Source organism: Salmo salar, chromosome 16 (assembly GCF_965601325.2).
Source record: "Salmo salar chromosome 16, fSalSal1, whole genome shotgun sequence".
NCBI lineage: Eukaryota > Metazoa > Chordata > Actinopteri > Salmoniformes > Salmonidae > Salmo > Salmo salar.
The window spans coordinates 49,925,044-49,940,426 of record NC_138306.1 but is presented as its reverse complement, the minus strand read 5'-3'; the positions used below and the strand labels follow the sequence as shown (position 1 = coordinate 49,940,426).

The following is a 15,383-nucleotide window of genomic DNA, read 5'->3' as shown; positions in this document are numbered from 1 at the left end:
CTTTTGACCATTTAAATGTAAAAACAAATCACAGTAAGGTACTTAAATTGTTACCAAGCTAAAAACGGCTATATTGGACCTTTAAACTAAAATGCCACAAACTACAGGAAGTACAAAAAAACACGAGAAACTACAGGAAATATTCCAGGTGTAAGCAACAGTCACATAGAATCAGCTCCTTTATTAAGTACAGCAACTTGAGGCATTTGCACAGGAAAATTGACATTTTTAACACGGAATACAGTGTGGGCATAATATGCATACAAGTACCAGGAATATATTTATATGCAAGTCTCTTTAGTGTTTTTCATTTGATGAAAGGAGGAGCTCTTGGTACAGAGCTGATACAGTGTATAATCTACATTAGGATGAGTTCACCAGACCCTTTCTTTTAGCCATTGCATTGTCCCACTGTCAGAGAGAGTGCAGTGCAGCCCTGGCCATTTGTAGAGGAATGTCCCACTGTAAGAAGCGCCTGCGTTCGTCCACGGGGTTTGGGAATGGGCTCAGTCGTGTAAACAGGGCAGTCATTCATTCTGCAACGGAATGTTCACTCTGTAAACCACGCCTCTTCTTCCTGCGTACTTTAAAAACAACGCTCCAGTAGTTGTAGCCACACCCACTGTCCGCTCAACAGCTAGTCCCTCCTTTTTAGGTTTCCATGGGAACAGTCTTCCGCTTTCCTCTCCTGTAAAAATGCTTTCCTCCAATGGAAACAAGGGTCAAAGTGCAAGGGGGGGCGTTATCACACAAAGCCATGGGCGGGGACCAATTGGAGGAGTTTACAGGGATGGAGGAAGTAAGGGTGGGGGGGTGACTACTATCCGGGATAGGGCTGGACAAGGTTCAGGTGTAGCGCGGCATCTCGCACTGTTCACAGCGGTTGAGTGCAGGGTGGTTGAGGAAGGTGCATTCTTCACAGCTCCACTGGGCTCCCTCAAAGTCCTCGTCCCTCTGAGGGGGCCCCGCAGCTACAGGCTTGGCGTTCCGCTCCACCTCTGGGAGAAAGACAGAGTCTTAGCATCACACAGACAAACACAGCATATAAAGTCTTAGCATCACACAGACAAACACAGCATATAAACAGTCTTAGCATCACACAGACAAACATAGCATATATAGTCTTAGTAAAAAAAATTGTACAAACAATAAGAAGTGGACACTCCACCACTGTTTTGGTAAAACGCTGAAGGATATGGCTGGAGAAAATGTAACCACTCAAATTCATAGACAGGGCTATGGATGCAAGGACTGACCATCCATGATACCAAAATTAGTTTGAACCATGTTCTGAGGTTATGCAGTGTTTGTCTACAACTATGTTGTTTACAAACAATGGAGTAAAACAAGCTTACATGTTGGGTTCTGACAGGGTACGACAGTTGAACTAAGCTCATGAAGCATTTATATTGGTTCTATTCTTCAATAATTAATTTGAGATAGATAGATATAGATATATATATATCTATATCTATCTATCATTCATTGAAAAGTATAAAAAGAAAAAAGGATGTATCAATTGCAGATTGCCCCTTTAAGTAAATTGTTACCAATGTTTACAATGGTACGATAGAGGACATCATGGTTCTCACCTTTCCTTCCTGGCTTGGGCGGTACCACAGGACCGGTCTGTATGTTCTTATAAAAGTTGTTCTCAGCTTTCGGATCAAACTTCCCTGTGGAAATGATACAATAAGTACAGCATTGGTAATTTGACTCCTGAATGGGTGTTCCTGTACACTGCATCTTCAAAAGCCTGTGTGTGTGTGTGTGTGTGTGTGTGTGTACACACCTCTAGACTGCAGCAGATCAGTCTCTTTCAGGGTGCAGTCGATATCAATCTGAAGCTGTCTGTTCAGACTGCGTAATCGGGTCATCTCTTCAGGCTGGAACAGGCACAAACACCAGTGGATTGGATGAGATAACAGAAGGTTTCCTACCAAATCTAATACTCTACAAAGACTTACAAATACCTATCTATGTGATAAGAATTAGATCAAAGCTGTTTGTGCATGCACATATACAGGTAACCGCTAAAATAAATGAAACACCAACATTAAGTGTCTTAATAGGGCGTTGGGCCAGAACGAGCCAGAACAGTTGCAATGCACCTTGGCACAAATTCTACAACTGTCTGGAACTCTATTGGAGGGATGACACCATTCTTCCATCATTTGGTGTTTTGTTGATGGTGGTGGAAAACGCTGTCCAGAATCTCCATTAAGTGTTCAATTGGGTTGAGATCTGGTGACTAAGACGGCCATGGCATAGGGTTTACATTGTTTTCATGCATTGTCATCCTATGAGGGCATAGTCATGGTAGCCAAAATAAATGGCCATCCCGGCATTTTTATACATGACCCTAAGCACGATAGGACATTCATTACTTAATTAACACTGGAACATCACCTGTGTGGAAGCACCTGCTTTAAATATACTTCGCATCCCTCATTTACTCAAGTGTTTCCATTATCTTGGCTGTTACCTGTACAGTATATGGTTATTTACGCTGAACAAAAATATAAAACACAACATGCAACAATTTGAAAGATTTTACTGAGTTCAGTTTATTTAAGGAAATCAGTCAATTGAAATAAATAAATTAGGCCCTAATCTATGTATATCTCATGACTGGGAATACAGATATGCATCTGTTGGTCACAGATACCTTTAACATAAGCTGTGGATCAGAACACCAGTCAGTATCTGGTGTGAACATTATTTGTCTCATGCAGCGCGACACATCTCCGTCGCATAGAGTTGATCAGGCTGTTGATTGTGGCCTGTGGAATGTTGTCCCCACTCCTCTTCAAACTTTCTGGATATTGGCAGGAACTGGAAAATGCTGTCGTACACATTGATCCAGAGCATCCCAAACATGATCAATGGGTGACATGTCAGGTGAGTATGCAGGCCATGGAAGAACTGGGTCATTTTCAGCTTCCAGGAATTGTGTACAGATCCTTGCGACATGGGGCTGTGCATTATCATGCAGAAACATGAGGTGATGGTGGCGGATGAATGGCACGACAATGGGCCTCAGGATCTCGTCACGATATCTCTGTGAATTTAAATTGCCATCTATAAAATGCAATTGTGTTCTCTGTCTGTAGCTTATGCCTGCCCAGTTGTGGAAAAAGTACCCAATTGTCATACTTGAGTAAGAGTAAAGATAATTTAATAGAAAATGACAAGTAAAAGTGAAGCTCACCCAGTAAAATACTACTTGAGTAAAAGTATAAAATTATTTGGTTTTAAATATACTTAAGTATCAAAAGCAAATGTTATTGCTAAAATATACTTAAGTATCAAAAGTAAAAGTATAAATAATTTCAAATTCCTTATATTAAGCAAATCAAATGGCATCATTTTCATGTTTAAAAGAATGTATGGATAGCCAGGGGCACACAACAGACATATTTTACAAGCAAAGCATGTGATTAGTGAGTCTGCCAGATCAGAGGTAGTAGGGATGACCAGGGATTTTCTCTTGATAAGTATGTGAATTGGAGCGTACTTTTGGATGTCAGGGAAAATGTATGGAGTAAAAAGTACATTATTTTCTTTAGGAATGTAGTTAAGTAAAAGGTTGTCCATAATATAAATAGTCGAGTAAAAGTAAAGATACCCCCAAAACTACTTAAGTAGTACTTTAAAGTATTTTTACACTTCTGTTCCTGCCCATACCATAACCCCACCACGGGGCACTCTGTTGACAACATTGACATCAGAAAACCGCTTGTCCACGACACCAGACATGTGGTCTGCGGTTATGAGGCCAGTTAGACATACTTCCAAATTCTCTAAAACGATGTGGGAGGTGGCTTATGGTAGAGAAATGAACATTCAGTTATCTGGCAACTGCTCTGGTGGACATTTCTGCAGTCAGCATGCCAACTGCACGCTCCCTCATTTTAGAGTGGACATTTTATTGTCCCCTGTATAATGATCATGCTGTTTAATTAGCTTCTTTATATGCCACACATGTCAAGTGGATGGGTTATCTTGGAAAAGGAGAAATGCTCACTAACAGGAATGTAAAACATTTGTGCATAACATTTCAGAGAAATAATATTTTTGTGCGTATGGAACATTTCTGGGATCTTTTATTTCAGCTCTTGAAACATGGGACCAACACTTTACATGTTGCATGAAATGTTTTGTTCAGTGTAGATACACAACATGCCCAAAAGTATTTGGACACCTGCTCGTCGAACATGTCATTCCAAAATCATGGGCATTAATATGGAGTTGGTCCCCCCCTTTGCTGCTATAACAGCCTCCACTCTTCTGGGAAGGCTTTCCACTAGATGTTGGAACATTGCTATGGGGACTTGCTTCCATTCAGCCACAAGAGCATTAGTGAGGTCAGGCACTGATGTGTTTCTTGGCCCAAGCAAGTCTCTTATTATTATTGGTGTCCTTTAGTAGTGGTTTCTTTGCAGCAATTCGACCATGAAGGCCTGATTTAACCAGTCTACTCTGAACAGTTGATGTTGAGATGTGTCTGTTAATGAACTGAAGAATTTATTTGGGCTGCAATTTCTGAGGCTGGTAACTAATTAACTTATCCTCCGCAGCAGCGGTAACTCTGGGTCTTCCTTTCCTGTGGCAGTTCTCATGAGATCCAGTTTCATTTTTAGACCTTCACGTATTAACCTCTCTTGGGGAGGTGGGACGCTTGCGTCCCACACACGGTTCACACTATTCAACAGTAGATTTGGATAGAAAACACTGAAGTTTCTAAAACTGTTTGAATGATGTCTGTGAGTATAACAGAACTCATATGGCAGGCAAAAACCTGAGAAAAATCTGACCAGGAAGTGGGAAATCTGAGTTGTAGTTCTTTCAAGTGATTGCCTTTACAGTATACAGTGACTTAGGGTTCATTTTGCACTTCCTAAAGCTTCCACTAGATGTCAACAGTCTTTAGAACTTTGTTTGAAGATTCTATGGTGAATTTGATGGGAACAACAGCCCAAGGAAGTAGGTGTCCCATTATAAGGCATGGGCTCAGTCACGCGCAAGGACTTGGGAGCGAGCTGAGTTCATATTCACTCCTAAAGAGAACGGATAGGTCCGGTTGGAATTTTATTGAAGATATATGTTAAAAACAACCTAAAGATTGATTCTATACATCGTTTGACATTTCTACAAACTGTAGTATAACTTTTTTGACTTTGTCTGGACTGAGTAAGCATGCGCGTTGTGGATTTGGATAGTGAACCTAACGCGCGAACAAAATGGATGTATTTGGACATAAAGATAATCTTTATCGAACATTTATTGCCGAGCTGGGTTCCTGGGAGTGCCTTCTGATGAAGATAATCAAAGGTAAGTGAATATTTATGTAATTTCTTAGTTTTATTGATTCCAAAATGGCAGGTTTCTGTTTGCTTGTTGTTGGTGTCTTCTGGGCTGTACTCAGATTATTGCAAATTGTGCTTTCGCCGTGAACCTTTTTTGAAATCTGACAAAGCGGTTACATTTAGGAGAAGTGTATCTATAATTCTGTGCATAACACTTCTATATTGATCAAAGTTTATGATGAGTATTTCTGTAATATGTGTGCTCATTCACTGGGAGGTTTGGAGGGAAAACATTTCTGAACATTACGTGCCAATGTAAAATGGGGTTTTTGGATATAAATATGAACTTTATCGAGCAAAACATACATGTATTGTGTAACATGAAGTCCTATGAGTGCCATCTGATGAAGATCAAAGGTTAGTGAATATTTTAGCTGTATTTCTGGTATTTGTGATGCATCTAGCTGCTTGGAAAATGGCTGTGTGGCTTTTCTTGTTTATGTGGTGTCCTAACATAATCTAATGTTTTGCTTTCGCCGTAAAGCCTTTTTGAAATCGGACAATCTGGTTAGATTAAGGAGAATCTTATCTTTAAAATGGTGTATAATACTTGTATGTGTGAGAAATTTTAATTATGAGATTTTTGCTGTTTTGAATTTGGCGCTCTGATTTTTCACTGGCTGTTGTCAAATCAATCCCGCTAACGTGATTCGCGTGTTAAGGGGTCACTAACAGGTTAATAGAAATGCATTCCAGGTGACTACCTCATGAAGCTGGTTGAGAGAATGCCAAGAGTGTGCAAAGCTGTCATCAAGGCAAAGGGTGGCTACTTTGAAGAATCTCAAATATTAAATACATTTTGATTCGGATAACACTTTTTTGGTTACTACATAATTCCATGTGTTATTTAATAGTTTTGATGTCTTCACTATTATTCTACATGTAGAAAATAGTAAAAATAAAGAAAAACCCTTAAACGAGGTGTTTTGACTGGTACTTTAGCTGTGCAGCGACACTCAACATCCAATCTGACAGAGCTTGAGAGGATCTGAAGAGAAGAATAGGAAAAACTCCCCTAATACAGGTGTGCCAAGCTTGTAGCATCATACCAAAGAAGACTCGAGGCTGTAATCACTGCCGAAGATGCTGTAACCTAACAAAATGTGGAAAAAGTAAAGGGGTCGGAATACTTTCCGAAGGCACTATATGTATGTAGCTAGTGAGTGTGTGTGTGCTATTGCATTTAAAGGTATGTGTGAGCGCACACATGCCACGTTATGTACTATGCCTTCAAAAGGTGTGTGTGTTCGTGTATGCATGTGTGATCACCGTGTGTGCCTTTACACTTCACAGGTGTGTGTTTGTGTGTGTGCACGCCATGTTATGTCCCTTCACATCTGTGTGTACCCCCCCTCTCTTACCCGGGGGATGAGGCTGCTGCTGTTGACTCGTCTGAAGCGTCTCTGGAGGGCGTCGTACTCCATGTCGTTGACATCTGCCTTCAGCTGCTCCACTTTCTGCCTCTCCATGAGCAGCTCCTTCAGCAGACGCTCCATCCGGGCCCTCTGGTGCAGCAGGAGAGCTGGGGGAAACAGTGAAGGGAACACAGCGCTTCAGATGGGATGAAGGAATACACAGGTGGATGTGCAGGAATGGTTCTGTGCACAGATGAACAAACGCAAACGAGCAAGCACACCAAATGCATACACACAGGAACACACCCTCACGTACATACTATAGAGTCCTGCATCGGGTCGGATACCCACAGTTCCCCGCAATATATATATATATATATTTTAATTATTTTTTTTTAAATCAGCTGGCGGATCTGAATACTTCCCGAATGCACTGAATGTATGTAAATTCTTTAATTTTGACACACCTTTGCTATTCATAAACTGTCCATACGCACCCATATATACACTACCGGTCAAAAGTTTGTACACACCTACTCATGTAAGTGTTTTTCTTTATTTTTACTATTTTCTACATTGTAGAACAGTGAAGACATCAAAACTATGAAATAACACATATGGAATCATTTAGTAACCCACCAAAAAAGTGTCAAATAAAATCAAAATATATTTTATATTTGAGATTCTTCAAATAGCCACCCTTTGCCTTGATGACTGCTTTGACATATTTTCATTAAAAATGTTATTTTGATGAATTTATTCATACCATTTCATCCTTGCACAACATATAGTCCAAACACAAATCTAGGGTTGCTACCTAACCGGCTGGTAGTTCGTTCTATCGGTTCAATTGCCAGAGACGCAACCAGTCGTTCAGTCTTTTTGTTCTGTATCTATGGACGTGACCCAGTTGGTTCTAAATGTTCCATTGCCATACCGGCTGGCAGCGTTCTTATCCCTTGCTTGCTAGCCAGTCATGTCAAACCGTGCAGACAGAATAACAGTAGCTGCATTTGTTTAAGCTGTTTTCTAGTGACATTTTTTGGATACATTCATAACAACGAACTAATGATGCAATTTCATCTGGCGTAGAAAATGTACTCTCTTATCAGGACTCTGTTGTTCGAGAGCTAGCCAACAACACAGCTAACCCAATCACTTCAAACTGAAGCTGGAAAGACTGCAAACTAGCTGCACTTCGTTTCGTTTGTCCTGTTATCTATTGAAATATACAAAGAACTATCCATAAAAATTATGCAGATTCATGATTTCAACCTGCTGAGAAAAGCTGCCTACCTGTCCGTCTCATCCCGACTCCCAACACGTTCATTATTATGGGACAGCTGAAGACCCAATTTGAATAATGAAACAATGTTAGTCTAAAAGAAATGGGAGATGATCCCTTCCATAAAAAGCATCTAGACATTAAGTTTATAAACTGCCTGGCTGATGAGACAGAGGAATTGCGCAGTCAGATGGAACAGAGTAAATAGGCATTTTAACGTCATAGATTTAGCCGGTGGTAACTTGTGGAATAGACATAGGCTGGAATGTGGTTTTAACCGATAAACATTTAGGATTAGACCCACCCATTTTATAAAGAGCAAATAAGCGCACTGGTAAACACAGAAATGCGTGCGCACACACACACTTATCCATCCATAAGCCGTGCCTACCCTGGGTGTAAGCGTAGTCATCGGAGCCCGAGCTGGACCGGCGGGGCATGCGGTTGGCGATGTGGCTGGCGATGTTACCGGGCAGAGCCGAGATGGGCAGGATAGGCGCCGGGGCCAGCGCATGGTGCTCCCCCTGGTCCACCATGTTGAGCAGAGACTCAGGAGGGGAGCTTGAGGGGGGCCTCTGCTGGGCCTGGCCAGGGGACACTTTGATCTTAAAGGTGTAGCCCGCCTGGCTGCCCGGCTGGGGCGAGGAGGCAGGTCTGGGCCGCGCGGGGCCCTGGTGCAGGTAGACCCCGGGGTGGAATGCGGCGGGGCCCCCGCCACTAAGGCCTCGCTGGGGTGAGCTGGGTGAGGGGCTTGTGGCCATGTAGAGCGTCTGGCCCGGGGGACAGTGGACGGGGGAGTTGCTGCGGGGCCGTGTACCCTCCAAGGTGATCTCGATCTGGTTCTTCAGGGAACTCTTGGGCAGGTAGGGCCGGTAGATGGGCTGCTGCTGTTGGTGGTGCTGGTGGTATGGCATGCTGGCCAGGGTGGGAGGGCTGATTGGCAGGAAGACATGGGTCTGCTGGTGCTGGGGGTGGTGCTGGTGTTGGACTTGATGCTGGGGCTGTACCTGCTGTTGGGGTTGCACTTGGTGGGGTTGGTGCTGGGGTGAGCTATAGGGGGACTGGTAGGTGGGAGTGGCGTAGGGCGAGGGCTGATACACAGGCTGCCCGGGCGAAGGCCAAGGAGAGGGCTGGGGGCTCTGGGAGGGGGAGGGACGGAGGTAGAGGGCATTGCCGCCACTGTTACCATAGTGACCGACGGGGATATGCAGGGCCTGGGGGGCATTGGGAAGGTTCTGGGAGAGGGTGACTGTGATGGGATTCATGGTGTAGCGGGGAACGGGGGAGTAGGTAGGGGACATGCCCTGCATAGGAGGAGGGGTGGGGGTGCTGGCTGAGCGTCCCCCGTGCTCCTTCATGAAGAAGGGGTTGTACCCCGGCGAGGGTGCCATGGTGGCGGGGGCCGAGAGGGGTTCCTGGAAGCCGGCCCGCGGAAGCTCGATGTGACCGTCGCTGGAGCTATGCACCAGGGAGCGCCCACCCCCGTTGGGCTTGCCCACCTCCGGGGGGGGGTAGCCCAACTGGATGTGCAGCATGTGGTTCCGGCTCAGGCGAACCTCCTCCGGACTGTGGAACTCCCCATAGAGGTATCTGTTACTCTCCTGAGCCAGTAGGCGGCAGCATATATCCAGGTTATTGTTGTTCTGGAGGAGAGGAGACAGCAGAACAGCAAGCTCAGTGATGGAGGCCAGACTGGAGTTCTATAGCGGTCACTGCTCTCTGTCTATTAACTGTAGAAAACAGAGGGTCACTAACCCCGACTAAATCGTCGACTAAACCCCACAAACAGCTGTCAATGTTCAACTTCATGTGTAACAGCATACAGGAACTTCAACAAGAAAATGAGTACGTTTGTAGCCTGTTGTGTATCTATGCTTCCAAAATGGCACCTTAACATTTTGTGTAGACCGAGCACGCGTGTGCCATTGCGCGAATGTTAATTTTGCACATCCACACCAGACGCAATCTAGACACGCAGGTTGAAATGTCAAAACGAACACTGAACCAACTAAACACAGCAAAAAAGAAACGTCCCTTTTTCAGGATCCTGTCTTTCAAAGAAAATTCGTAAAAATCAAAATAACTTCACAGATCTTCATTGTAAAGGGTTTAAACACTGTTTCCCATGCTTGTTCAATGAACCATAAACAATTAATGAACATGCACCTGTGGAACGGTCGTTAAGACACTAACAGGCTGACTGCACTGCTCGCGTCGCATGCGTGAGCTTTGCAAAATAAATTTAGAAATCTATATTATTCAATTATTGTGCGCACCAACGAGTGTCCGCTCAAGGTGGAGGGTCTGTCATGGTCTGGGGCGGTGTGTCACAGCATCATCGGACTGAGCTTGTTGTCATGGCAGGCAATCTCAACATGTGCATTACAGGGAAGACATCCACCTCCCTCATGTGGTACCCTTCCTGCAGGCTCATCCTGACATGACCCTCCAGCATGACAATGCCACCAGCCATACTGCTCATTCTGTGCGTGATTTCCTGCAAGACAGGAATGTCAGTGTTCTGCCATGGCCAGTGAAGAGCCCGGATCTCAATCCCATTGAGCACGTCTGGGACCTGTTGGATCGGAGGGTGAGGGCTAGGGCCATTCCCCCCAGAAATGTCCGGGACCTTGCCTTGGTGGAAGAGTGGGGTAACACCTCACAGCAAGAACTGGCAAATCTGGTGCAGTCCATGAGGACCAGATGCACTGCAGTACTTAATGCAGCTGGTGGCCACACCAGAAACTGAATGTTACATTTGATTTTGACCCCCCCTTTGTTCAGGGATACATTATTCCATTTCTGTTAGTCACATGTCTGTGGAACTTGTTCAGTTTATGTCTCAGTTGTTGAATCTTGTTATGTTCATACAAATATTTACACATGTTAAGTTTGCTGAAAAGAAACACATTTGAGAGGATGCTTCTTTTTTTGCTGAGTTTATATTAATTTGGGGACAGGTCGAAACACATGAATGATTCACGGACATGCTGTTGCTAGCTAATTTGTTCTGAGATATAAACATTGGGTTGTTAAATGCACACTGTCCTTTTTTCCCTGGATCTTCGTAGAATTTTGACCCATTTCGAGTCACAAAATAGTGTGTTCTCTAGTCTGACATTTAACCCCCAGATAAAAGATAGAAGGGGAAATAATAGTTTCTAGTAGGGGCGGCAGGTAGCTTAGTGGTTAGAGCGCCAGTAACCGAAAGGTCGCGAGATCGAATCCCCGAGCTGACAAGATAAAAATCTGTTGTTTTGCCCCTGAACAAGGCAGTTAACCAACTGTTCCTAGGCCATCATTGTAAATAAAAATGTGTACTTTACTGACTTGCCTAGTTAAATAAGGGTTAAATATAATTTTTTTAATATCAAATAGTAATCTCTCCTCCATCAGTAGTCTTCTTCTTCTGACTGTCGGTTGGCAACCAACTTTAAGGTGCATTACCACCACCAACTGGACTGGAGTGTGGACCTCAGTTCATCTTTCAATCACCCACGTGGGTAAATGCTCTTAAAAACCAATGAGATGGGAGAGGTGGGACTTTAGCACCTGACTACGCAGTCGCGTGCGAGCAGTTTAGATGAAATTATTGAATAAAATGTAAGTGTATTTTTATTTTGCAGAGTGGTCTGCATGTAATTCCCTATGCAGTACACTACTTTTAACCAGGGCTAATATGGCTCTGGTCAAAAGTAACACAATTGGGTGCCCTTTGGGACGTAGGGTGTGCTCATAGCTGTCTGTCTGCTGTATCCTACCTGCAGAAGGCACTGGGACACTACTCCCTCTGGGATCTCGGGGAAGCGCTGCTTGAGGTCCTGCAGGATGTGATAGTCTAGCGGAGGGCCTCCCTGCGCCATCCTGAGCCCAGAGAGTCACTGACCCCACAGCCGTAAACGCTGCTGCTGCACCTGTGCTCCTCTCATCCCCTACACACACACACACACACACACACACACACACACACACACACACACAGTCAGTGTCAACATGGAAAGTTTGCATCAATCTTCAATCATTATCGTGTCACATCAGCCCATCCATACACCAGACAGTATTAAAAGTCTGTCTCCAAATCAGTACTTTAAATAGAAGCACAAGTCAGTCGTTGAGCTTACATTCGAAAGGTAGGAGGCTTTTTGGCAGCTTTGTTCAGCGGCTCCTCTGCAACAATAACAATTAGGCAACACATGTTATACACAGGTATCGGCCCTAAAGACCAGACAGACAAGCCGACATTACGATAAAGCAGCAAAGATAGTTTAACTGGGCTAAAACTGGTCGAGAACCCCATCGGACAATTCACATAACAGGCAGATTTGGCTGTTACAGAAGCATGGCATGGATCTGTCTCTGTTGTTTGTTTAGTCATCTCACTGCACCAAGCAACGACCCGAAATCCAAGACAGATAACATGACAATGTTGGCAAGTGTTACCCAACGTTAGCTAGCTCATATTGAACACTAACGTGGTAGCTAGCAAAACTAGCAAAGCGTTAGAATCATCGACAACAGTGGCATTTAAGCCATCTAGCTACCTGACTAACGTTAAAGCGTTAGCTACCTACCGTTATCCCTCTGCAGTGGACACTGATCTGACTCATAATTTGTGGTGAACCATGCTACAACGTCAACTGGTAACTAGCTAGCTAGTTTCTTTAGACATAGAGCTTAACTTAGACTGAACCAAGCTAACTACCTAGCTTTCACCAACATAAACAAAATAGCGCACCGTCCAAGTACTAGTAAGTTAAGTAACCAACCAACTAGTTACATTAGCTAGCTAATGTTACCTGGCTGGCTAACTAACTGTAAGCTAGCCAACTTAGTGGTTTTTGATAAGCTCGTTATATATACACTCAATCATGATGCGAATTGATAATGGCTACGAGTAACTAACTAGCAACCATAAAGTTTCGAGCTAAAGAGTAACGTTAGCTAGCTAACGTAAGATAGCTCGCTAGAGGCCAACTTCTTAAGGTGGTATGCTGACCAGAAAGGCACACAACAACAAGCACGCTGACATAGAAGCTAGCTAATAACGTTAGCCAGATAGCTGGCCACGGTTCCTTTCTTTATATATTAAATAACTAGCTACTGTACAGATAGACTTAAGCTAACTACAGAAGTGATATGGCTACCATTAGCTTTCTTGCTGACTTTTACATCGAAACCAAGCCAAGGCGGACACCATAGCTTGCTAGCTACTTCGACTTACCATGAGCTTACTCACTCTTGTCATGAACCATTATAACGTTTAAGAGAAAGCACGTTAATGTGATATTTTCCGAAAGTGACAGACGAATATGTATTTCACTCTTGACGGATAAAGCGATTATGTTACATTCCAAGACAAGGCCGTCGTCAATACAACGTACGAAATTGCCTCTATCGCGAAAGATGTCACTCACAGTTTATCAAACCAGGAAGTTGTATTTTGCGCCCTTGTTCTTCGATGAGGTTTAACGCTGGTTGGCATCCAGTAAATGTTGCATTACCGCCATCAACTAGACTGGGGGTATAAATCCCTTTTACTTTGCATGGGGAAAATTAAAACAAATAAATATATCCTACCATCTAACCCTACACTCATTAATAACCCACCTCCCTATTTCACTATTTAAACGTATCTAGTCCTACCTCAGGTCAACGAACAAGAAGGACTGGACACCACCACTCAACACACCCTGTACATCTTCTGACATAAAATGTCATACACCCAAATATTTCTCTGCCGCTGCCACCACATCCTCTACTTTCTAACCATTGCTATGGACACTAAAAAGCCAATCTTACTGAAGCATATATCACTTGTTGGCCTATCACTCTCTACTACTCACACAAATCCTCACATGATCCATTCTGTGGGTGGGGGGTGGGGGGGGGGGGGGGGCAGTTGTACTGTTAGAGGGGCCAGTTACATTAGACGTTATTGTTGTCATATCGTTTTCTTCACTGCATTGCAGGCATTAGCAGGCAAAAGACCATGTTCATAATCATCATCGTTTCCAGTGTCTAATAACGGATGTAAAAAAAGAACAATAGCAAAAATTTGTTATGTAAAAATTATTTCATACTCCACATTTAGGGGGGCCACAAGGGGGTCCAAAATTGTTGTCACAGGGGCACTGGCCCCAAACTGAGCAATCGGGGGTGAAGGGCCTTGGTCTGGTAGGTGACCAAGAACCTGATGGTCACTCTGACAGAGCTCCAGAGTTCATCTGTGGAAATGAGAGAACCTTCCAGAAGGACAACCATCTCTGCAGCACTCCACCAACCAGGCATTTATCGTAGAGTGGCCAGACGGAAGCCACTCCTCAGGAAAAGGCACATGACTGCTCGCTTGGAGTTTGCCTAAAGGCACCTAAAGACTCTCAGACGTTGAGAAACAAGATTCTCTGGTCTGATGAAATCTAGATTGAACTATTTGGCCTGAATGCTAAGCATCCCGTCTGGAGGAAACCTGGCACCATCCCTATGGTGAAGCATGGGGGTGGCAACATCATGCTGTGGGGATGTTTTTCAGTGGCAGGGACTGGGAGACTGGTCAGGATCAAGGGAAAGATGAAAGTAGCAAAGTACAGAGAGATCCTTGATGAAAACCTGCTCCAAAGCACTCAGGACCTCAGTCTGGGGTGAAGGTTCACCTTCCAACAGGAGAACGACCCTAAGCACACAACCAAGACAACGCTTGAGTGGCTTCAGGACAAGTCTCTGAATGTCCTTGAGTGGCCCAGCCAGAGCCCGGACTTGAACCTGATCGAACATCTCTGGAGAGACCTGAAAATAGTTGTGCAGCGATGCTCCCCATCCAACTTGACAGCGCTTGAGAGGATCTGCAGAGAAGAATGGGACAAACTCCCCAAATACAAGTGTGCCAAGCTTGTAGCTTCATACCCAAGAAGACTCGAGGCTGTAATTGCTGTTAAAGGTGCTTCAACAAAGTACTGAGTAAAGGGTCGGAATACTTATGTAAATGTAATATTTCAAAAAAAATGTATATATATTTTCCGAATGGGCTTTACATCTCGTTCTTGCCTTCTCAAGTTATGCCATTTTCGTTCCTTTAATCATTTCTGTCCGCAGCATCAAGTCCTAAGGCTGCTCCCCCACTAGATAGCACAGCCACCTCATACTCTGCTTCAAAACTCAATAGGACAGACAGTGTCTTCTCAGTTTCACCATGCTTGGGACCGGGTCACAGGTCTTGTCCCGAGGCGTGTGACGCGAAGCGCCCGCTCCCTCTGGGCAGAAGAAAACCTGAAAATCATTACAAGTCCACCTCAAGCTACTTTCACAGATTTAAAAGTACACAATTAATTTTTTCTACCCAGCCTGAGACTACATATGGTTCAACCAAAAATCAGGGGT

At 44.0% G+C, this 15,383-nt stretch overlaps 1 protein-coding gene across 2 annotated transcripts; it reads right to left on the bottom strand.

Moving 5' to 3' along the window:
* Nucleotides 1-161: 161 nt before the first annotated feature.
* Nucleotides 162-13,454, bottom strand: tab3 (TGF-beta activated kinase 1 (MAP3K7) binding protein 3). Of its 2 annotated transcripts, XM_014149487.3 has the most exons (8): nucleotides 13,231-13,454; nucleotides 12,131-12,176; nucleotides 11,771-11,941; nucleotides 8,401-9,652; nucleotides 6,731-6,891; nucleotides 1,793-1,886; nucleotides 1,593-1,676; nucleotides 162-998 (listed from the first exon to the last, which is right to left on the bottom strand). In XM_014149487.3, exons 3-8 carry the CDS (start codon nucleotides 11,870-11,872, stop codon nucleotides 847-849), a joined length of 1,845 nt encoding a protein of 614 aa, XP_014004962.2. In that variant the 5' UTR covers nucleotides 11,873-11,941; nucleotides 12,131-12,176; nucleotides 13,231-13,454; the 3' UTR covers nucleotides 162-846. The 2 variants fall into 2 exon arrangements, with proteins under 2 accessions (XP_014004962.2, XP_014004963.2); XM_014149488.3 differs by lacking the exon at nucleotides 12,131-12,176.
* Between the last annotated feature and the right edge of the window lie 1,929 nt (nucleotides 13,455-15,383).